This window comes from Haematobia irritans, chromosome 5, assembly GCF_050003625.1.
Source record: "Haematobia irritans isolate KBUSLIRL chromosome 5, ASM5000362v1, whole genome shotgun sequence".
Lineage (NCBI taxonomy): Eukaryota > Metazoa > Arthropoda > Insecta > Diptera > Muscidae > Haematobia > Haematobia irritans.
Window position 1 is genome coordinate 79,627,067 of NC_134401.1, and position 26,188 is coordinate 79,653,254.

Sequence of the window (26,188 nt, forward strand, 5' to 3'; positions counted from 1 at the left end):
TGCTGATGGAATAAAACACAGATCACAGTTAAATAATTTTGTTGTTAAATTCTTTTTTTTATGTCCCTTAGATGCGATTATTTCGTTATTTATTTATTATAATATTTTATTGCATATTATTTATTTACCGTATAACATGCTTGATACTAAGAGCTGTAACTTTATAAAATCTACTTTATTTCAGGAGATGAGAAAAAGCTCAAAAATCTAAGTGAGAATAGATGATGGGAGAATTATGAATGTGTGTTGGTGTGTGTATGTTTTGATATAGAAAATCGAGTGTGGTGAACGAGTAAATATTTTATCCTTACAAATGTATAAGATGTGGTAGCAGTTGATATTTATTTTTATTAACATAATTTATCTATAATATCTCTATGAAAACGACCATAAAAGCTAACATATGGCCATTCATCAATGTAATTCATTTATACGGGTGTACCGAATTTTGCTATGAGAGAAATTGATTACAGAATGGATTGATGACTCCACCAATAAGAGAACAATCCATACCCAGCAAAAACTCTCTTTACCCGGTAATCTTGTAGGTAAGCTTATTTAAAAATTAATAACCACTTATTAATTGGCATCGCTCCGAATTACATTTATATACGCATGTCCTAGGAGGAAAGTACTTCTCCCCAGGCATACTTTCGGCCATGAAATAAGTAGTGTTTTTAAAGCATATAATCACCTAATATGTAATCACTTATTCGTAGATACACCAAAGCTTGCAAAATAGCCACTTATTCAGGCAACCAAATCTCGAAAATATTGATTTCCATCGCCGATTACAATGGATCAAAATGTGGCGAGTAATGCTGTAATAGGAGCACTACTTGAATAGAAACGAATATTGTATAAATAAACAAAAAATCTAATAAATCATCTAAATAAGATTACACGCAAATTAATTTCACACTTAAAATAGAAATAAATGTAGGTTGTTTAAGAGAGTTGGATTCGTGAATTACGTTATGATATATCCAATAGCCAATTCACATTAGTTTCGAAATCTACTAAAAGTGGATTTTAAGCCCCCTTTTTTATAAGGCAAATGACATTTGAAATCTAGTTTAAGTGCATTTTGGAAGTGTAATGTGAATGAGGTATAAGAAAGCATTTATTTAAAACAATACGATAATGTCGTATATTTAAAACACAATTATTATGAATTATTTGTGATAAAAATTTCTTAACGGAAAAATCATCAGCATTAACGTTACATTACACATTCTTTTTGATTTTTTAAGTAAATGCTCAATTATGTGAATAATTATACCTAATGGTACCATCATTTATTCTATCTTATTAAGTCATTAACAGCCAACTGCCTAAAAATTTGAAAATAACAATTGAAAAATTACCGAGAAGTATTTATTTTTGTCATTACAAGTTAGTCATTATAACTCACCGCAATGTAATGCAACGTGTAATGACAGCTTTACTCCTGGTAATGCCAATTGTAATGAGATGTGGTTACCTATTTTTTGCTGGGTAGTGAAATGACTGAAAGAACTTACTGATAGTAACGGTTATGTATAGTGGCAGTCCGACATTTCAAGCTCACTTAGACTATTCAGTACATAGTGATACCACAGCGATGAACTTCTCTCTTATCACTGAGTGTTGCCCGATTCTAGGTTAAGCTCAATGACAAGGGAAGTCCTTTTTATAGCCGAGTCCGAACGGCGCTCCACATTGCAGTGAAAGCACTTTGAAACACTCAGAAATGTCACCAGCATTACAGCGGTGGGATAATCTACCGCTGAAAAACTTTTTGGAGTTTGGTCGAAACTGGGATTGAACCCACGACCCTGTGTATGCAAGAAATGAACCACGATGGCTCCCACTAATAGTTTGTTTGTCATTTTTGAATGAATTTTAAAACTAGGAAAATGCTTAGTAGATGATATAAAAAAATCACCCACATATTGGAATCTCTTAGAAGCTCAATTATAGGCTCGTGGTATTTAGAAAATTCAAATTTGTTCTACTCTTGGAGATCCCAGCAAAAAAAGCGTTGCCAAAAAAATAAAGAACCTCTTTGGGAGGGTATTTTTGGAAGTGCTTTTAAACTTGTGCCTTTAGAAGAACTTCCATTTTTGTACCCTCCACCATAGGATGGGGGTATATTAACTCTGTCATTCAGAGAAGCAAATTTCATCCGATCCGGCTGAAATTTGGTACATGGTGTTAGTATATGGTCTCTAACAACCATGCAAGAATTGATCCATATCGGTACATAATTATATATAGCCCCCATATAAACCGATACCCCGATTTTCGGTCTATAGTTATATATAGGCGATCCCCAATCACACAAAAATTGGTCCTTATCGGTTCATAATCATGGTTGCCACTCGAGCCAAAAATAATCTACCAAAATTTTATTTTTATAGAAAACATTGTCAAAATGTTATTTCTATAGAAACTTTTGTCAAAATTTTATTTCTATAGAACATTTTCTCAAAATTTTATTTCTATAGAAAATTTTGTCAAAATTTTATTTCTATAGAAAATTTTGTCAGAATTTTATTTCTATAGAAACTTTAAACTTAATTATATACGTATTTAATCGGCCTTTTTTAGTTTAATATATACCACGTATGGACTCTGTGGTATATATTACGGTGTTAGGAAGTTTTAGGATACCTTGCCATCGGCAAGTGTTACCGCAACCCAAGTAATTCGATTGTGGATGACAGTCTTCAGTAGAAGTTTCTACGCAATCCATGGTGGAGGGTACATAAGCTTCGGCCTGGCCGAACTTACGGTCGTATATACTTGTTTTTGCTGGGATACTAAGAAAAAAAATTGAATATAGACATACAAAGAAAAAGAGGTAGACTAAAAAGTTTTGGCAAATCTTCACAATGTGTCCAGACAGGATGTCCAGGATGTCATCGCTTCCATGGGCTCCTATTTTCCTGACCTCTTTAGAAAGTGTTTAAGACCATTTAAAATCATTGGAGCGTTGCTGTGGATCGAATTAAGAGAAGACTATGTTGTAAACCAAATACTTTTCGAACAAAGTATTTGTCGGGCGACCCTGTTTTATCGAAAAACTTGCGACCTCATGTATGCTCTCACACAACAAAAACTTGACGGACGGTTAGCTAGGACCAGATCGACTTAAGATGTGATTTGTGATCGATCAGTACATATAATGTGAAGTCAAGAACCAACGGGTGGTTGATATGTATTGTAACCAATTTCAGGTTGCAATTATTTTTAAGACGCTTCTCTGACAGATGACAGATTTATTCCCGCATCGCATCTAAAAAGTGTACGAAAAAAACTTTAATAACGCCGGAAATGATTTATGGAAATCCACGCCACTAGTAGAAAACTTGCTCGTGAGCTGAATATATATCGCGAGAACGGATGAAAGATATATTGTAAAATGAGCTTGATCGAAAGCCATTGAAGTTCCGGAATGTGCAAGAGCTCAGTGATGCACAAAAAATTTAAACGGGAAAGACCCAAGGAGTTGCTTCGCTTGAACAAGAGTGGCCAGTTACCGAATTCGGTTTTCTTCATTCCAAGTTGAGCAGTTTGTGAACAAACAAAATTATGGGATTTTCCATCAGCTGAAAATATACATATTCGAATATTTTCGGGAAAATGTCCTAAAGGCAGTATTAACGCCGTGGGCAGACATACATTTCAGCCGCATTCAACCATGACTCAGCCACGTCAACCGAGAATACCATAGGTCAGTTTAGGTTGTGGTAGCCCGTTTTTATTCGACTCATTTAAAGCATTCATGTCAATATTATTGGGACAATCAGGTTGATTCAACAGAATGAAATAATCGGATGGGTTCAATTGTAAAAACTAGAAGTGTCTCTATGTACTTTTAGTTAATGTGGTACCACAATGAATAGTCTAAGTGAGCCTAAAGAGAGATTTATTGTTTTATTTCTACCGCACAGTTGCCACTAAAACATTGAATAAATATAGCGCTTTGATTTGTTGTATGTAAGTTGTAAGCCACCCTGTATGCTCTAAGCCGATTTTATAGGAAAATTTTCGATCTCATTCATGCAACAAAAAACAAAAGACGAACAGACAATTATCCCAGATCGACTCTGGACGTGATATAGTGTGAGGCCCTAGAACCTACACTGTATCAAAAAGGTTTACATATAATATAAGTGGAGAAAGAAAACTAAAACTTCGCATGCCATTCAGGTGCTTAATATACTCTTCTCTTCTGTACAAAAAAAAAAAAACAACATCATCGAAATTATTAATTTGTTAAAATATTCAATAGAACAATTAATTTATTCAATTAACTTTTTAATCAAAAGTAAAATATTTAGTTGAAACATTTATTGAATTAAAAGATGTCTTAATTGACAATTAAGTTTGTGATTGAAGCCAAAAAATATTTGATGACTCTAGAATAAATAAATATTTAACTTAAAACTAAATTGGTTCTCATAATTTTTTGCCAGAAGTAAAATATTCAGTTGAATGATAAAATCAAATTATATGTTGAGAAGTATGTAATTAAAAATCTGACCAATTTATTTTAATCAATTATTTTTTTAATTGGATCATTTAATTTACTCATTTAATGCAGTTTCAATTTAAATTAATTGTATCAATTAATTTTGTGGAAAACGCCAAAAAAAAAAATGTTTGTGGGTGTGTAGAAAATTGATCTTTATTTGAGTAAATCCCCAGAAAGTGAAGATTTGTTTGTTGTTGCATGGTATTCTAAACAAAAATTTGTCGAGTATGAATGAATCTACGATACTAGAATAGCATGAATGTGTATAGGACAGCATGAAATGTGGAAGGACAAACTTTAGCCAATTAATATTGTTCTCATCATTTTTTGTGTTCTTAAATTTTTTCATGTTTGTCATTCCTAAAATATGGTGCTGCATAATAATGTGCATTTACTTGATTACTTCTACGAAAAAGCGACAAATATAGCCATAGACAAATTAAAGAACGAAAACAATTTTTACGTAGACTAACTTTGGAGGGTGGTTCATCCGCTCCGGCAGTGAGATTAACCTGTGATACAAAGTCAAACCAAGTAAACATTCATAAGAAATTATTCATTACGTTGTAGTAAAATTATATTTTTGTACTGAAATAAAAGTTTAGTGTGGTGTTTGGGTGTGTGTGTGTGTATGTGTATATGTTTGACTACATCTCCGTGGAGAGTTAATTAAAAAAATTATTAAAATGCAAAAAGGATTATAGTCAGTACTTGTTACTAAGGTATTTTTACATTTCTCATTGTGTGTTGGGTGGGTGTGCTCTTATAAAATTCACTAAGTCTTTGAGACACTTTCGTGATATCGGTGTCTTTTATTATTGCCTATCCAGTCAACAGCACTACATTTCCACATTTTCATAAAAAAAAATTACTACACTACGAGTCTTAAAAATTTTTGTACAGTAAAAAACAATAAAGCTTAAATTCTCAATGTCAACTCCCTACGGGAAATTGGTGCAAATTGCCACTAACGGACCTAAAACAGGACTGGTACGTACCAGAACTTCAGTTTGTCTCAATTTTTTTAAATTTTAGCAACATTTATAAATTTCTATACTCTCTTTAGAATAAAAGCTTATTGGATGTACACATTTGCTGAAACACAATTATCAGAATAATCTCCTGCTCAACATAATCCAAAAGTTTTTTTACTTTCTGGTGCTATTCGAATGTCCAAAATAAAACGGATTCTTAAGAGTTTGTCACACACTGCTTCATGGGGTAGTGAAATTTACACCGTCAATGACAAACCCATGTTAAAGTGACCGGTCCATTCCCTACATTTTCACCAGAACTGGGACTGGTCTATACACGCAAAACCACGTTTGGAAAACGTCGAAAACTTTGCTCTTTTGTTAGTTTTTTTTTTTTTTGAATGGCTTCGAAAATTTCAAACTTTTATCACCAAAAACATTTTTATTGAAAAATTTTTATTTTTGCAATAAAAAACTAATTTTTGCTCTAAAATCACAAGCCATTTCGTTTACACGCAAAGAAAAAAAAAACGTTTGGAAAACGTGTACCGAAAACGTTTTTCTTTTGTTAGAGTTTTTTGAATTGCTTCGAAAAGTATACACTTTTATCACCAAAAAAATTCGTTTGTTACAAAATTTTTATTTTTTCAATAAAAAAAGTTATTTTTGAACCAACAACACAGTCCATTTCGTTTATATCAAACACTGTTCTTTTCTGACTTTAGGTCTTTAATAAGACACATTTTACAGTTCATAGTAAAAATTTAATATAGTAGAATGTAATGTTGAACATTTTTTCGGAATCTGCCGACCATATCTGGAATATATGTAAAAAAAAAACAAAAAAAAAAAAACTTTGGTCGAAGCAGGGATCGAACCCACGACCCTTGGCATGCAAGTCGGATGTACAACCACTGCTCCACGGTGCCCAACTAAATGTATTTTTCTGTTAAATAAACTTTGTTTAATCGGTTCGTGGGCGCCGCAAGCTATGCTATATAAATATAACTTATATGGGTAATTGTCTATTGATGACAATAACGGCTACATAGCTCAGTGGATAGTGTGTTGGCTTACAAATTGCATGGTCCGGGGTTCGATTCTCCGTCCAGGTGAAAGGTAAAAAAAAAATTAAAAATGTTTAAAATCGAATAATTTCTTCTACATTGTTTGTATTACAGATAAAGGTGCTAAGAACTAAAAAAACTTTGTGGAAGTGAGAAAGATGTGAGGGAAAATGCAATTAGCCAGGAAAATTTTTTTTAGTTAGTCTTTATGAAATTGTTATTACATCCTGGAAAAGAATGAACGTTTATCACAAAAAGTATATACTTTTCTTCCAAATACACTTCCTTTCAACGAAAAACAAATGAGAAACGAACTTTGTTTGTCTAAAATTTCGTTTGGGAGGAAAGAATTTTTTTTTTGCGTGTATATGAATCACTTTCTGACTACCATATAAATCTATAATAAGACACATATTGAATGTCACGTCGAACATCATTTCGAAATCTTATTTTTGGACACAATATGGGTCTAATTTAAAGGGAAACTATGCAAAAACTGTACTTACACGCAAAAAAATAATTCTTTCCTCCCAAACGAAATTTTAGACAAACAAAGTTCGTTTCTCATTTGCTTTTCGTTGAAAGGAAGTGTATTTGGAAGAAAAGTATATATTTTTTTGTGATAAACGTTTATTCTTTTCCAGGATGTAAAAACAATTTCATAAAGACTAACTCAAAAAAAAATTTTTCTGGCTAATTGCATTTTCCCTCACATCTTTCCCACTTCCACGAAGTTTTTTAGTTCTTAGCACCTTTTTCTCTAACACAAACAATGTAGAAGGAATTATACGATTTTATAAATTTTAAAATTTTTTTTACCTTTCGCCTGGACGGAGAATCGAACCGCGGGCCATGCAATTTGTAAGCCAACACACTATCCACTGAGCCATGTAGCCGTTATTGTCATCAATAGATAATTACCCATATAACTAAGTTATATTTATATAGCATAGCTTGCGGCGCCCACGAGCCGATTAAACAAAGTTTATTTAACAGAAAAATACATTTAGTTGGGCACCGTGGAACAGTGGTTGCTACGTCTGACTTGCATGCCAAGGGTCGTGGGTTCGATCCCTGCTTAGACCAAAGTTTTTTTTTTTTTTAACATATATTCCAGATATGATCGGAAGATTCCGAAAAAATTTTCAACATTACATTCTACTATATTAAATTTTTACTATGAACTGTAAAATGTGTCTTATTAAAGACCTAAATTTAGAAAAGAACAGTGTTTGATATAAACGAAATGGACTGTGTTGTTGGTTCAAAAAAAAAAACTTTTTTTACTGAAAAAATAAAAATTTTGTAACAAACGAATTTTTTTGGTGATAAAAATGTATACTTTTCGAAGCAATTCAAAAAACTCTAACAAAAGAAAAACGTTTTCGGTACACATTTTCCAAACGTTTTTTTTTTCTTTGCGTGTAGATAAGCAAAGGGAAGATTAATTTTGGAAGTTGAACCCGCGATCGAATCACAGTAGTCCCTAAAGGTTAGTACTACTAAGTTCAAGCTTTTATCAAAACTGAACCAGTAAAAGCAGAATATTATATATTTTGGCAAATCTTATTATATCTTGAAAGGGAAATAACCAATAGCACCAGTTAAAAAAGTTTATTTTCTTCAAATTATTTATAAAGATAAAGTAACTATTGAAAAATTCCATTTCACAAATTTCATATTTTCACGACATAAGTCGAACTTAATAAGTTACGAGTAAAACATGTACATATCAATTCCACCGCTTATGGACTTTTTTAACAGATGTTTCATTATTTCTTTTGTTGCTGGAAATTGAAATTAGCTGAAGTTTCTTCTTTAAATAGCTATTATCAACCGATTGTTATAAATTTTTAAAGTCAGGAAGATGAATGTCTATAGAGTATATCAGTTCGTTTTTGTATGGTACTAATGAAGATATCCTACCAGTTTTATCTTTTGGTCTTCTCGATTTCCCTGCAATTGGTCTCATGTCCTGTAACTACATAAAAAGATATTTTGACGGTTCTCGTTAGAAAATAATTGGTTGTTGATTTTAAAGTTGTCTCTCCGTCCTTTAAAAAGCGTATATAAAGTTAAATGATTACCGATAAATATTCTGGGAGGCCAGGACCCTCCAGATACGCTAATGATTGTTGGAGAAGCCAAATACCACAAATACCATAAATCACTATAATGATACAAGTAGCGGTATCAAATGCTATCACTGAAAAAAAGCATGCCTGTTTCCAAAGATTTTGTCTTTACTTTAACAATTTTGGTATTGATTCCGAGCCAAAGAAGCGGAGAATACAAGTAAGGATACTTTTTAGACACAATTCCCTTTTCAATTTTGGTTTTGTGTACTTAGGTTAGGTTAGGTGGCAGCCCGATGTATCAGGCTCACTTAGACTATTCAGTCCATTGTGATACCACATTGGTGAACTTCTCTCTTATCACTGAGTGCTGCCCGATTCCATGTTAAGCTCAGTGACAAGGGACCTCCTTTTTATAGCCGAGTCCGAACGGCGTTCCACATTGCAGTGAAACCACTTAGAGAAGTTTTGAAACCCTCAGAAATGTCACCAGCATTACTGAGGTGGGATAATCCACCGCTGAAAAACTTTTTGGTGTTCGGTCGAAGCAGGAATCGAACCCACGACCTTGTGTATGCAAGGCGGGCATGCTAACCATTGCACCACGGTGGCTCCCACTTGCTTCTTGCTTCTAGGAAACAATTTTTAACAAACAAATTTAAAGACAATTTAATAAATTTTAAAGAATTTTTCTAAATTAGCTTAGCATTAAAATGGATATCATGTTATGATATCCATTTTAAGTCAAGTCACTTAATTATAAGGACAATACGACTTCATTGAAAAGTTTATCGACTTTTGCGTCTTCTGTGCTAAGCCAAAATAGCTTTCGTATTTTAAGGACATGAAATTTTTGGTCCACGACAATATTTTTTTTCAGTGTATAATTGCGGTTTAAAAAAAAGCAACTCTTAAATTCTTTCGGAAAATGAAAGTTTGAATTCAATGAAATCTAGTCAAGGGGCCTTTGAAATGTTATTACTTCCACACATGATTGTCATTTGAATCAGTAACAAATATTTTCAAAAAATATTTGGTGAACCTTTTATTTATAGACTCAGAATAGTCAACGCAAAACATTTTTTAAGGAGCAAAGACTTTGAAAGTACTTCCGCATTATTGGCATGTTCATCAATAAAACATATGTTCGCATATGATATTTCGAATTTGAATAATTTGTGTCAGCAAGCTTCTGGACAAAATACAGACATCAATTATTCGACTGATAAAGTCTGTCTCTGCAAGTATACGCAATGCCGAAGAGAATCACTTTGATTACAAATAATAATAGTAAAATAAGTTTTTGATTGGTAAACTTACTATTGATACTACACTGAAAAAAAAAATGGTGAGGTCAAAGATTTCATGTCTTTAAAATACGAATGCAAATTTTGCTTGGCATAGAAGACGCATTTCTCTAATATAAAGTTTTTTTCCTTGTCCAAAAGTCGATAAACTTTTCAATGAAGTCGTATTGTCCTTATAATTAAGTGATTTGACTTAAAAATGGTATCGTAACATGAAGGAAAAAATTTTTGGGCTAAGGTCAACTTGACTTTAATAATTCAGAAAAATTCTTTAAAATTAATGAAATTGTCTTTAAATTTGTTGCCATTTTGCATCTTGTCTACAAAGCAAAAAATCGTTCAAATATAGGAAATGTTTTTCAACACTTACACTTCAAAAAAGCTGAAAAAAACGAAAAATTAAAATTTGCTTTCTAGAAGCAACTACATAAAAACCCAAATTTAAAAGAGAATTGTGTCTTAAAAGTATCCTTACTTGTATTATCTCCGCTTCTTTGACTCGGAATCAATACCAAAATTTTTAACACCCAAAGAAAAGTAGATTTCTAAAATCAAGTTTCAAATTCTTATTTTTAGCCTGAATTCGTACTTAAAATTGTAAGTACGCAAATACTAAGTTATACTCATATTAAGTACATAATATGCTTATTTGTGCAATTCAAGTACCTAATGATTTAATCTTGTTTTTAGTTAAAACAAGAAAATTGTTACTTAATTCGTCTGTGAGAGTTAGGCGCTGAGAGCACAAAATAGATTTTTTTTCTCCTCGATGCTCTCATCGAACCCCCGAGCATAGTGCATGTGTGCTTAGTGTTTGGCTTGCATTCAATTTGCTATCTAAAGCCGACTTTGGCTTAAAATAAGAAAATTGTTACTTGATATTCATTTATGAGCCAGTTGGAATGCAAAATAAAATTTTGCTCTCCTTGTTACTCTCACAGATGTTTAACCTCCAAAAACTGGGTTTTCGATTGCATTTTGTTTGTCAAATTCATTTAGTATTATTGTGTACTTAGAACCTAAGTGACAGTGAAGTATTTTTGTCCCCTCACATGAAAGTGATAAGTAAATAAAGTTTATTATTTTAAAATAATTAAATAAATATATATTTCTGTTCAAATCCGTTCCCTCAGCTTTAAAGGAGTGCTTGAATTGAGCGTCATTGGATTTGGCCGCCATAGTTGAATTTTATGTATTTTTCTTGTCATTACAAATGTATATATTGATATAAAAAAGAATAATAAAAATATTTTAAAAATATATGAACCTTTTTTTATTTTATGCGAATTAAGCGCACATTGAGATTAAAACAAAATACACTAAAATCAAGCGCATATGAAATAATTAAATCAAGAACAGATCGTTCTTGAAACAAGCACATTATATGCAAAAAAAAATATATATTAATATATGGATTCCGCTTAAAAAAAGTCTCAAGTTAAGTTTAAATGCGGATTGAATCAAGTACAGGTTATGATTAAATAGAGCTTCAATAGAGCTGAAGCTAATAGAGCTGAATCAAGCACTTCCCGTACTCAAAGGAAGCACAAACACGATTGAAAAATTCTAAAATTCAGAAATCTGTACTTAATATTTTCGGGATTGAATTAAGAATTTTCTTCTTGGATTTAGAAAATCCGCACTTACCGTACTTTTGACACCGCTACGGCTCGAATCAAGTACACTTTTCTCTATTATTTTTTTGGGTGAATATAAGACAAACTCTTTGGAACCGGGGGTGCTTTTTTTTCAGTGTAAGATTACTTCGTATACAAAATCAGGTTTGAGCCTTTTGAATCTGGTGTTTTTAAAGATTCCAGCGAAACCTTTTATTAACAAATAATCTTGGAGTAACTTAGTTAGTTACTGATATAAAATTACTATTTAATGGAAATGTTGTTTACAAGTACAAAGTACTTGTCTGCATACAATACAGTTTGCCAAAATGAAAAATAAAACAAATGCATGGGTTACGTGAAAATACTCTTTATGGTAAACGAACCTTACTAATAATGGTAAGCCAACTACTTACCCAGGTTTTGCTGGGTGACCATCGTTTTGATAGAGGCTTGTTTGTGATATAAGGGAAGACAAAACTTGAAGAGACCCGGTTGCGTTTGCTTTCTTCGTGATCTTCCCAGCGTAAATTCTCATTACTGGTTTACGAGAATTAAATAAAAAATGGTATTCACAATCGTCCTGTCATTGTTATTCATTATAGTCAGACATACAATTTTGCTTGGGGTATGGTACAAATGCTCTGGGCGAGCAGTTTTTTCACTTCAACTACTTAACCAATGTTTGATGGGTTACTATCTAAATTGACTAAACTTGGATTTTTTTATTTGTTCCCATGGATGCTGTTGACTGGCCAATAAGAGATACGAGTATAGAATAATTATTGATCAAAACTATTCACGGTAATACCAAACTACTCCTAGTTACATTTATGACTCGGCTACAAGGGATTTCTATAGGGTTTGTGATATACTGGAGACTAGAATGATATAAAACCTGTAGTAAAGTGATAAGTAAAAATACATTACAATACTTAAGATATAGGTGAATAGATCGAAGTACAGTGGTATTCAAGGTGTTTCTTTAAAGTGTATAAGTGTGCCAAATTTCATAGAGAAGCGTATATAGGATAAGCGATTCCTCTGCCACCAGTAAATAAAAAAAAAGAACCATGAACCCATGGCCAAAACGAAGAGCAAAAATAGAAATAAAAAAATATTGCCAATACCAATATAGGAAATGAAATGGTGGATTTATCCTTTTGTGATTGTATGTATAGGAAATGAAAAACGAAAGAAAAACAAATGAAGTTGGTTAGAAATGCTTTTTACTCACTTTTCCGTTTTCATGAACTTTGGTATCACGCAGTGAATATGTGTCCGCCAAAAGTGCCTGCAAAGGTTTCAATGCGGAGTTTCACGATATCAATTAATTTTTTTTTTATTTTCATATAATATTCGATTTTCTCAACTAATTATCATTCAAGATTTCTATAATATACTGATCTATGTAGCAAACACACAAAACACACATGTGTCTACATTTCAACAATTTTTTTAAATATACAAAATCATTTGCGTAGTTATTTTGTTTCGGCTAAGAACAACCAATTTTGCAGGATGTTTTTTCAATTTTAGAATTTCCAATTTTTCAAAGCGCTAATACCAAAAACTAAAAAAAATTGACGGACACAACTACTTTTTGTAAACATGAAAAACTAAAGCAAAAATATGTTTTTTTTTTTATTAATACAATGTTGGCAAATAATAGTTTTTGATAATTGAGGACGAGGACCTTGTTTGTTGTATTGTTGTAATGTAAATATAAATTAAAAAAATATCGTCAACTAGAAAATAAAATTTTTGGGGCTAGAAAATCTATTGCAAGAGCAGTGTCCAAGTTCGCATTTCCACTACGAGGTGAATGTGAATCACTTCCGCGATCTTTATGATATTCTTTACATATACACAGTTATTTTCGTGACAGTAATGTATGACCTTGAACGATGTATTCTCGGTTAATTTTATTTGTTTATTACTTAATTTGTTGTAATTACAAATTATCATAAACTTACTTATACGGGCACTAGCATCTATCACTCAGAAAATTTAACGTCGTAACTACAAGTAAATTCCATAATATTGAGTAGTTCAAAATTTTACTCACAGTTAGTAAAATTAAACTATTGATGAACTAAATTAACTCAGTGAAAGTAATTTGAACTTACGGCCATTACCAGCAAAATGGTTAAGAACTCCCAATGAGTTCGTAAATGGACTGAAGTAAATAAAGGGTGATTCTTTTGAGGTTAGGATTTTCATGCATTAGTATTTGACAGATCACGTGGGATTTCAGACATGGTGTCAAAGAGAAAGATGCTCAGTATGCTTTGACATTTCATCATGAATAGACTTACTAACGAGCCACAACGTCGAATTTTCAGTGAATGGGCCCTAGAAAAGTTGACAGAAAATCCGCTTTTTTATCGACAAATTTTGTTCAGCGATGAGGCTCATTTCTGGTTGAATGGCTACGTAAATAAGCAAAATTGCCGCATTTGGAGTGAAGAGCAACCAGAAGCCGTTCAAGAACTGCCCATGCATCCCGAAAAATGCACTGTTTGGTGTGGTTTGTACGCTGGTGGAATCATTGGACCGTATTTTTAAAGATGCTGTTGGACGCAACGTTACGGTGAATGGCGATCGCTATCGTTCGATGCTAACAAACTTTTTGTTGCCAAAAATGGAAGAACTGAACTTGGTTGACATGTGGTTTCAACAAGATGGCGCTACATGCCACACAGCTCGCGATTCTATGGCCATTTTGAGGGAAAACTTCGGAGAACAATTCATCTCAAGAAATGGACCGGTAAGTTGGCCACCAAGATCATGCGATTTGACGCCTTTAGACTATTTTTTGTGGGGCTACGTCAAGTCTAAAGTCTACAGAAATAAGCCAGCAACTATTCCAGCTTTGGAAGACAACATTTCCGAAGAAATTCGGGCTATTCCGGCCGAAATGCTCGAAAAAGTTGCCCAAAATTGGACTTTCCGAATGGACCACCTAAGACGCAGCCGCGGTCAACATTTAAATGAAATTATCTTCAAAAAGTAAATGTCATGGACCAATCTAACGTTTCAAATAAAGAACCGATGAGATTTTGCAAATTTTATGCGTTTTTTTTTAAAAAAAAGTTATCAAGCTCTTAACAAATCACCCTTTATAATAATAGGGAATACGTATTTTCTCGAACGTACGAAGAAGTTTATCAGCGTTACTGAACTTTTACTGTGCAATATTACGAAGTCTAGTTGGGCACGAAATTTCCATTTTTAGTATAAATAAACTAACGATGAATGTCAATTCTAACTACCGTTGAGTGAATCTATTTCTAGACAATAGTTCGTCTCCGAAACATGTGCTCGTATGGTGTTTCTAAAAATAGACACCCTTGACTGTGTGTGTTAATGAATAGATGCAACCAAGCAAGAAAATAATAAACAAAGTCACATTTGGTTGTTGATGAGTATAAGAGCTAAGTGGCCCAGTGGATAGTGTGTTTAATTAGAAAACTGATGGTACGCGGTTCGATCCTCCGTCCGGACAAAAGGTAAAATTTTATAAAATGATAAAAAAAATCTAATAAATGATTCTAAAGGATTTGTACTAAAGAAGAGTAAGTGGTTTGTACTAAATATAATATGACATGTAGAAATGGGGATCCTGCCCCTTGATGTATCCTTGCTCCAAGTCACCAGGTGGTCTAGGAAATCCGGAACATTATTTTTTTTTTTCGTTTTTAATAATTTATTATTTAGTTAATTTTTTACTTCTGAACAGTTAAATTACTAACGTATAGGAAAATGTTGAACTTACTATGGGTACATGCTTCTTTAGCGACATACGAAGTTCAATATTAACACTGGTTAGTTAAAAATAACTCGCTAATGGGTTTACTCTTCTCTGAGTGTAGAGCCTATGGTCTACTTCTAATTAAAAGGATATTGAATTACAATACAATACATTGACTATACTATACTTTGAAGAGATTAAATCTCGTTAAATAAATTGGTTTTCATTAGAAACGCAAGAACATAGCAAGAATATTATCTACAGAAGGGGAATTTAATGAGCCAAATACATCTTTGGAGCCGAACATTTTATGGCGAATGTTTTGGATTGCAGAGCATGGGGAAAATATATGTCTGGCTGATAAAGTTGTTTTTGGAGTGCGGAGAGAGTAGATATTCCTGAGTATGTTTAGTGAGGCCAAGGCGGAGTCATATGAAGCATCTGTTCTGGAAAAGAGAAGTAGTAGATGGGAGAACTACAGTTTTTTTCCGGTTTAACAAACTTGTAAGAATGATCGTAAAGTTCCCAGGATCTTTCTATTTTAATGTTGATGTCCGATGTATCGTTTACAAAAAGACAAGAAAACGTATGTAGGGGTTGATTTGGTTAGGTGCACTCTTGGCTACCAGATCGGCATATTCGTTTCCAGTTATACCAGTTATATTTTTCTATGAAAGTATACTTTTTTGAATACATGTTCCTCATATTTCTGAACGCTTTAAAGACAGTGCAAATAATAGTTTTATTACTACTGGATTTGGCACATTCTAATGTTTTTCGTATATTCATTGCTTCTGATTCGAACAACTGCCATGTTTCAGGAAGAAGATCAACAGCCTCTATTTTGCCATGTTCGGAAACCATTGACAATTTTATATTTATGTCATCTTTTGAACCATCAGTGAATTTCATCCTTCGGGGAGAGAATATATTTGCGGAGAGAGCTTGGAAAATACGATGATTACTAAAGTTCTTCTCGAAGGATCATCAATAAATATATTTAGAATTAGGTAGCAAGGAAGAAGGTTCGGTTTAGCCTCTTACTGGTACGGTATACTAAGTTTTTTTTTGCAAATAATGTAAATATTGCAAAGAGTTGATGGAAATTTAAATTCGTCTTACGCTTTTTGAGAATGTTTATTTCAGTAGTCAAGGGAGTGTTACCTTGTAATAAAAGTTTGTACCTTAATTAGCATTTCAATTTGAGACTATTATGTAGAGGGACAAATCCACCTTCAGCCAACAGATTCTGTGTTGGTTTTGTTATGTATGCTCTCAGACTGTTTCAAACTGTGTTAATGGGGATTCCTAAAAGTACTGACTTAAAAGATGGGGAAGTTTTTATTTATAAGCTTATTTAATGTTATTTATTTCTAGTTCCAATCTCGTGAATACATAATATATTAAAAAAAAAAATGGTGGAATTTAGAAGAGGAAATAATGTGAATAGTGGAAATGGAATTATAGGGGATATCCGAACATGGCTGCAAGCCAACGATGGGTTAGGTTAGGTGAGGTGTAGTGGCAGCCCGTCATTTTAAGCTCACAACAGGCGGCGAACTTTTCTCTTGTAACTGAGTAATGCCGGAGAACAGACATCCATTTTAAAGCCGAATCCAAAAGACGTGTCAAATAATGTATGAAACCACTGAAGGAAGCTTTGAAATACTCAAAGATGGCACCGACATTTCAGAGAGGAGATTAACCGCCGATTAATTTTTTTTGTGGTGCTCGAGTAAAACTGACGGACATGCTAACCACTGCGCTATGTTGGATCTCAAAACATATAAGACAAATCTGATCTTTTTTATTAAATGAATATTTAGTTGTTCTTCTTTAACATCAATGTTACCCATACGCTAGATTAGAAACAACATACTTGCAATTTAAAGGTCAACTTACTGAGGAGTTCCTTAAATATTAATTAATTAATTTACTTATAAATAAATAAATATATGTATATAACATTAGTTACTAAGGCCTTCAGCTAAAATAATTTATCTAGAATTAGACTAGAGTAGGTGATGTTCGTAATTCATACTTTGCAATATAAAAACTTTTGTAACATAGAATACATAATAGATTGACTTTGAAGTTTGTTGAAAACAAACCTAGTTTGTTCTCCCTTTAGTTTATTGTAATTTCAATAATTATTGATTGTTAATGTTTATTGAATCAATTCAGTTCATTTTATGTTCAATCTTCACCTATCTCAAAAAAGTATGAAGGTCGAAAAGTGCATTAAGATTTGGTTTTTCATAAAAGGAAGAGCAATTCATCTCTGAGTACGGCTAGTAAGAGATTAATGCGTTTGCAAGCGTCATAAAATGGTCCTAAGGCTGCCTGGGGGTTTTCCATTGATAGACAATACCATATTGCTGACACCAACATCCACTCCCTGCTCAGTTCAGGTTAAATTTATACTAGCAATGTCTAATTAATCATTTATTGGATTATAAAAGGTTTTCGTCAGGATGATAAAAGAAGGATGATAACTCTTTCTGTTAATAACTTCCCAGCAAAAAAAGCGTCGCCAAAAAAGTAATGAAAATGTTCTTTTTGGATCCGGAAGTGGTGCAAGCTTGACGCAGAAGCGATGAATTTAACATAGGCTTGTCATAGGACGGAAGTCCTCCATTTCAACAGTCGTTCCACTGAATTTGCATCACTTTTTTAGGTGTGATCCGAATTCAATGTTTTGGATGTAAATTAAAAAATTCTGTGATATTTTGTCAAATAAATAATTTTTATAATTTTTTATAATTTTTAATAGATTCTAACGCTTGTTGGAAACGCTTGACCTCAAATATTTTTAAAAATTCCATATTTTTAAAAGTACCATTTTATGAATTCTTACTCTGTTTGCAACCTATTTGAAACAAAAAAAGTTAAAATTGCCCACTAAAAGTATAAAAAAACATGTTATAAAAAATTGAATTAAAAGAACTTCCCGGGAAGTTAAAATAAAGAACATAATTGGGAGTGCATCTTCTGGTAGTGCTTTTAAAGTTGTGCTTTTGGAAGAACTTCCAATTTTTTTTTTTGCTGGGTTATGAATAGAAATTCTTATTACAATTAGAAATTCTTCTTGTAATCAATGAAGTATTTATTTATCTTTGCTTATACATTTAACAAAATTTAAGAAAGTATAGGCATATTACCGAATTAATACTAAAAGTATAAAATTTGTTCACAATACCTTGTCGAATTTAGACATTGTATAAAAGCTTTGAATCTTTATTGAGAATTCTACATTTTCCGTCACTTAAAATTGCCACGGAATTAATAGATTTTTTTTTCAGATTCGGTGCGTAGATAAATCAAAGGGAATATAATTCACAAATTGCTGGCAAACAATCGCCTGTTAGCGATGCCAACATCGGCAAGGGACATGTAGGAAAGACGAATGAAATTTTTTGGAACATACAACCAGAGAAGGAATATGATCACTCCAAACATATTTCAAGAGCAAAATTTTACTTTTTCAATACTGGAAATACTGAAGTCGCAGTCATGCAAACTTACAAGCTTAGAGGCGGTTTGGACAATTGATAAAGTGTTGAATGAACACATTAAAACAAAATCTAAATGTGAAGTCCTGAAAAGCTTACGATTCCAGACAATTATTACATCCAGCATAATTATGATCCTAAGGACAACGCTGATGGCGCCAAAGTATAGATCACATTCACTTCACTCGTCTTCGAAATTCCGATTGAATTTAGCATTTAGATTTTTTTCTGGTTTTTTGTCATGACCCTTTTAGCTTTTTTGGTTTTTTTTATTTTCGACATGTTTCTATTGAAATATGAATAAAACGGCGTTTTTATCTAAGCATTGCTGCAAGAATAAGGGTTTCCACATATTTCAAAGCTCAGTTGTAACATTAATAATGATTCCAGCCATTATGCGGGCATTTTTGCAGCAAATACACCTTGTTGTAAAGTTTTTTCCTCATATTCATAAAAGTTATCGTAAACTTTAAAACTACTATTACCATACAAATATTATTGGGAATATTAGAATTTGACTCGATTATCCTTTTTATTTTATTATAATATTCTAAAGTTATTACTAAATTAAAATAGTAGATGTGAATTGCTTTGTGCACTGAAAAAATATTGTCGTGAGGCCAAAGATTTCATCTCCTTAAAATACGAACGCGAATTTTGGTTATAATAGCATTTGTGAATTTCTCTTGCATAAACTGTTTTCCTTGTCCAAAAGCCGATAAAGTCGTTTTGTCTTTATAGTTAAGTGTTTCAACTTAAAATGGGTATCTTTTCATGAAAGAATGCTAGGGTCAATTCTAAAAAAATCTAAAATTAATGAAATAGTCTTTAAATGTGAGGAGTTTTTCTATCTTGATCACAAACCAAAATAGCGTTCAAAAATAGAAGATGTTTTTCAACACTTTATTTTAAAAACGTATACATACAATAATTTCTACTTGAAGTCGAGTCTGAATTTAAGTTGGCGTTAGTACGTTTTTAAAGCACTTTGATAGCTCATGAAGAAAAGGAAAATGTTTTTACTGGGAAATGTAAACTGTAGGTATTATCTACAATTTATATAAAAGTAATGTATTTCAAATTTCTCACAATTTCAAAACCAAACTAAAATTTTATTTAAAAAAATGACAAATCATTTTTTTACCAAATCCAAAGCATGCTCAGATTCAGTTTGCCTGCAGCCTTCGTTGAGAAAGGACGTGTTGTTATCAATAGCGCACAAACTAAACGTCGATTACAACAATTTTAACTGTGTTAAACTTTTTCTGTAATATTTTTTTATTCATATTTTCGCGAAAATGGCAAGTCCATCAGGAACTGTTCCATTATGTGCCCAATGCGGACTAACTATAAAGGAAAAACATATGATATGTGGAGAATGTGGCCAACACTTTCACTTTTCCCCTTGTTGTTCTTTACAACAATCATCATATGCTGGAATGAATGCAGTAAAAAAGGCTGCCTGGAAATGCCATAAATGTAGAGAACGCAAACCTTCGAACACTGCCTACCAAATAGTTATATCTTCAAGTGAAAATAGTGCACAAAAACAAAAGAGATGCGAAGAAGATGACAATGATGATGATGTCTTTGACGAATCAAACAAACGTCAGAAAAATAACTCCACTAATCCTATAAAAAACAATCCGATTTTTCAAATACAATCGCCCATAACACAAAAACAAACAACCTCAGAAGAACATGGTGGAATGCAAATGATGATGCAAAACATTGCTGCTCAACTTTCTTCCATCAACGCTCAACTGCAAAACCAACAAACCACACTTACACATATTAACGAAAACCTTGTAAATTTGAACACTCAGGTTACTGAATTACAACTACAAAACAAAGAAAAAGACAAGAAACTGCTCGAAATGGAAATGACAATCAATAAGTTAGAACAGAAGCTAATAAGAAAGAACATTGAAATAAGTAATATAAAAAATGAGACTTTAAGTGCGGGAGAAATAATAGAAAAAATTGCAACAAAGATTAATATAGTTATAAATGAGAATGATATAGAGAACATGTACAAAATAAAAAGCAAAAACAAAGTAATTGTAGAGTTTACCTCTCTCAAGAAAAAAAGAGAAATAATGGAGAAAATAAAGAGACACCGAGTGGATGCGAACGGGATAAACGATAACATAGATGAGAACAAATATTTGTTTATAAATGATCAGCTGACCACATACAAACGTCGTTTGTTGTGGCTCATAAAGAAAAAAGCAAAAGATGTTAAGTGGAAATATGTATGGGTTCGTGAAGGTGAAATTTATGTACGAAAACATGAAAACGAAAGCAGCTTAAAAATTAATTGTGAAACAGATATCGAATTAATCTCTTAACTATACAAATATTCACACAAATAAACTAAACAGATTATAATATATATATATATAAATTCAATCCAAAATTCCATATGAGACAGAGACTCTTACTACATATATAGTAATATCAAAACATGAGTGATAATAACTGTAAAGTGATAACTAGCTTCAACTTATTGAATACTGAATTACTAAACTATCCGATTTCCTTAATATACATGAACATCCGATCTTTAAGAAAAAATTTTAATCTTTTTATTGCTAATATTCAAAAAATAATAAATGAGATAAAACTCATAATATTGGTAGAGACAAATATTACGGACGATGAGAATAGTTTTTACCATATACCAAATTTTAACAGTACATTTTTGAACAGAGAAGGTAATGGTGGTGGTATAGCTATTTACGTTAAAGAATCCATTACATGTAATATAATTCGCGAAAATACAATAACCTTTGAATCCCTTCGTATTAATGTATTCATTAATAAAATCCAATTAAGTCTATTGGCAATTTATCGCCCGCCACGAACAAGCCGAAATCAATTCATAGAAGAACTTGAACAATGCATTTGTAAAGTAAAGAGGAATGATGCATTGTTTATTGTTGGCGATGTGAATATTAACATTTTAAGCGATAGAGATAAAACAACATCAACATATCTCGATATAATGTCTTCATACGGACTTCAGTGCTTGGTAAATGAGATTACTCGCGAAGATTTCAATACAAACAGAGGCTCATGCATTGATCACATGTTTGTGAGAAGCACGAGAGCAATATCCAGTGGACAAGCGGTTGTTGTTATGAGTTCGATCTCTGACCATTTCTCATTATTTTGTTGCATGAGTGTAAATGATACACAAAATCAAAAGAGAAAAAACAATTACAATGGCATAAACCAGGGTTCGGCAACAAACCAACATAATGACTTGATGATTAATACAAGAAAAGTTAATAATTTATGCAGAAACGTAAATTGGAATGAGATAAATACAAATGATAGTTGTGATGAGACTTTTAAAAAAATTTTAGATAAATTTAATAAGATTTATGCTAAATCTATGCAAACAAAACCAACATTAAAGAAAAGAAATGAATTTCCGTGGTTAAATAATCAAATTCTATATTACTGTAAATTAAAAGACAAATTATACCAAAGATATAGAAAAAATAGAAATAATACAGAAAAAGAAAGGGAGTACAAATTGTTTAACAATAAACTAAACAAAATAATACAATGTGCCAAAAACGAATACTACAGAAACGAATTCATTAAAAATAGAAACAACATTCGTGGTACCTGGAAAACATTAAATGTAATTCTTGGTAAGAAAGTTTTAAGTCTGGATCAAGAAATAAAGAGAAATTTCAAAAACGATAATTTAAGAGTTGTAACAGAAAACTTTGCAATAAAATTTGATGAAAACGTAAAAACCATTCTACACGATTGTAACATTAAAACATTTACCTATCAAGAAACTCGCATTCATAACTCGATATACTTTGAGGAAACCAATGAACTGGAAATATTAAATATATTGAAGACTCTGAACCTCAAAAAAGGACCCGGTGTAGATGGAATTCGCCCAAAGGATGTACGAAACAACGCTGAGCAATTAGTTTCAATCATTACAACGTTTGTAAATTCTAGTCTAAACGAGTGTAAAATACCGCAACTTCTGAAAACATCTCTTGTGAGACCTATTTACAAAAAGGGACAAAAAGACGACTACAACAACTACAGACCGATATCCATATTGCCAGTGCTAGAAAAAGTTTTGGAAGAAATCATAGTACGGAGATTGAATAATTTCCTATCCAAGTACAACATCATTAACGATAATCAATACGGCTTCCAAAAAGGCAAAAACATTAACAAACTTCTAGGTCATTTTTCCAACTTTGTCAATCAAAAACTTGATCAAAGAGCTCACTGTATTGCCTTATTTATTGATTTTAGTAAGGCATTTGACAGTCTTTCTCATGGAATGTTGTTGTCTACCTTAGAGAGAAATGGAATCCGTGGACAATGTTTACAATGGTTTAAAAACTACCTAGAATGTAGATCATTTAGAGTACAAATTGACGATAACGTCAGTAAACAGATACCAATAAAATATGGAGTTCCCCAAGGATCTAAATTAGGACCTGTACTGTACTTAATATATGCTAATGAACTGCTTAATATCCTAAAGAATAGTAAAGCCTTTGCCTACGCAGACGATACTGCAGTTATTGTATCACACCCAAATCTGGAAGATGCACAAATAATTATGCAAACAGAGTTAAATAATATCGCGAGATGGTGCCATGATAACGGACTTATTATAAATGCCGATAAGACCAAACTGCTACACATAAGACTGCCGAGTTTAAGTAATACGAGCATTAAGTTAAAATTTCATAGTACTCAATGTCTTCACTCATATCGAAATTCGGCTGATAATGATTCTTGCGAAACATTTATTGAAGTAGTGGATGAAATAAAATATCTTGGTGTGGTAGTTGACAAATATTTTAACTGGAAGTCCCATATACAGGAACTGAACAAGAAACTGCGTAAAGCTTTATATATACTTTATCACCTCAACAACTCTGCACCTTTGGCAGTAACTAAACAGGCTTACTTTGCACTTGTGGAATCACAACTACGGCATGGAATAACATCATTCGGATCATCATCACATTGCAAAATACTACAATTAACACAGAACAGGCTTTTAAAGATGTTGATGAAAAACAGAACCAATGATCATAATATAATAACCAATAACAACGATGATATATCACAGCAAATTACAAATCCTCGACAAAATGTAACAATCTTTGCACAGCAACACAGTATTTTAAGCGTCTCGAACTTATACAAAAACACAATACTAAATGAATTTCATGGAGATTCAATCTTAAAACCAATTAGTCACATACATAACACAAGAAGACGTGTTGAAGGACGATTTTATGTACCGCAACACAACAACAAATACGGAAAAAGGTCATTAAACGTACAGCTACCTATGATATTCAACTCGATGCCACTAGAAGCTCTAAATAGTGGAAACAGGCATAAGCGAAAAAAATTAATAAAGCGGCAGTTATTACTCTCACAATGAAGGCATATTATTAAAGATTGCTTATTATATATACCATAATCAAAAGTTTTTGTAATATTCTACTATTTAATAGTTAATATTGATTGGAATCCAATATTCTTCAGAATAATCATTTGTAATTATTTGTATATATAACAATATTTATTTTTCTTTTCCCTTGCATACAAGTTTATAAACTTCGCGGGGGACATTTAATTCTTGAATTGTATATGAATTTATTATGAATTATTATTAATAATAAAAAAATAAAATAATAATAATAATATAGAAAAAAAAAATTTAATATTTTAAAATAACAAGTAAATAAAATAGAGGTGTTGTGAAGTAGTTCCCACAAAACGAAGGACTTCCAGTAAAAATTTGTGATAGTAATCAAAATGTATCGAAGACGCAAACAAAGCTAATATAACTCAGATATTGTTAGTCTCACAGAAGTGGAATTAAAATGAAAATAATATGCATTTTAAGTGAAATATAGCCTTTTTGAGTTTGTTCAATTTCAATCAAAAATGTGACTTTTGATACAAAAAATTAGTTTTTTCAACCTTTTTTTAGCATTTTTTAGCTTATTTAGCTATTTTTTGGGGAAATCTAGCGGTTTTTGGTGAAACAATTCTGGCAACGCTGATTAAGGGATATTCTATTCTTGTTCCTAGTATACCAACACTAATGCTGGACATAAAAATTGACTTCATAATTAATTGTTCCTTTGTAATTATATTGCCCCCAACTCCAATTAAATATTACATATTTATTGTAGTTTATATTGTATGTAATTTACTAAAATAAATACAAAAATATCTTATTATACAATTATTTTTCGAGCTTTATGGACAGATATAGATTAAGGAACATGGTTAATAGAGCCATTGAAAAGAAAACGCCAGATACAAATCTATACACGCCTGGACTGTACATGTTTCGGTTCGGGCGAATGAACCTTTCCACAGCCTTTAGTATAGATCTGGCTGGGAGAGATAACTCAAATTTGGGCCCTTTATGCTAACTCCTTATGGAGAAAACATTTTGGGAAATTTCCTCTTACAAATTGAATCATCTTTTCTCCCACTGTACATTATCTTTTCATATAACTTACAAGTCCCTTAATCTTATTTTTATTTCGTTTTTGTTACAGAAAGTTAATTTGTTAGAATTCAGTCGGTGAACAGTCGAACAATGCTTATTGTTTCTACAGTCAACTACAACAACATGTGACAACTTACAGAAACTTGTTTCCAGGATACAACAACAATTCTAACGCGTACATTAGTCATGTTTTTCCTAGTTTTACGACGGGCTCATCGTTGCTTATTATATTTCATGTTAGCCTGATACCGAAACAGGCAATTGACGTCCAAATGCATTATATCTAATTATACAATTATTTTTTTAAGTTAAGGCATCGTAGGGGTATACAAAGCGAAATAAAAAAATTAAAAATCAAATTTGACGTCGGAGTCAAAAATTACCAATGCACGAAATATAGCCCCTGATCAATCACGAACAACGATATGCGTTTCTTTTCGATCGGACTTCAAATGACGACACAGCACAATAAATTGTATTTCGGGGGGTCGTAGGGTGCACGAAAAAAAAAGTTTTGATGTTCTGAAATTGTCTTCGAATATTCTACAAAACTGGGGGGTGACCGCATCAACTTTTTTTTCCTTTAGGCCGTGACCCTATCTAATGTACCCAATATAATCAACATAAGTATTCCGTGTTGCACATATAAATATTTTATTGTCTAACATTGATCATCTAACATGTTCAGGATATAGATTATAATATGTTTGTGTACTCTTTGTGATATGCAAAAAAAAAAACATGAAGCAACACTTAACACACACACACTCTAATAATTTCTAGTACATCCAAATATTTTTAACAATAACTTACATTGGTCGAA

General features: G+C 32.1%; 1 protein-coding gene across 9 annotated transcripts in view; it reads right to left on the reverse strand.

Moving 5' to 3' along the window:
• Trpm (transient receptor potential cation channel, subfamily M) overlaps positions 1-26,188 on the reverse strand; it is a 521,822-nt gene that overhangs the window by 45,319 nt on the left and 450,315 nt on the right. For 7 of the 9 annotated variants that reach the window (XM_075313652.1, XM_075313649.1, XM_075313650.1 and 4 more), the window contains one exon: positions 12,799-12,855. The exons of the other annotated variants lie outside the window; for them this stretch is intronic. In XM_075313652.1, coding sequence (XP_075169767.1) covers positions 12,799-12,855 — 57 coding nt within the window. The remainder of the gene's footprint in view (positions 1-12,798; positions 12,856-26,188) is intronic. 9 annotated transcript variants of the gene reach the window in all.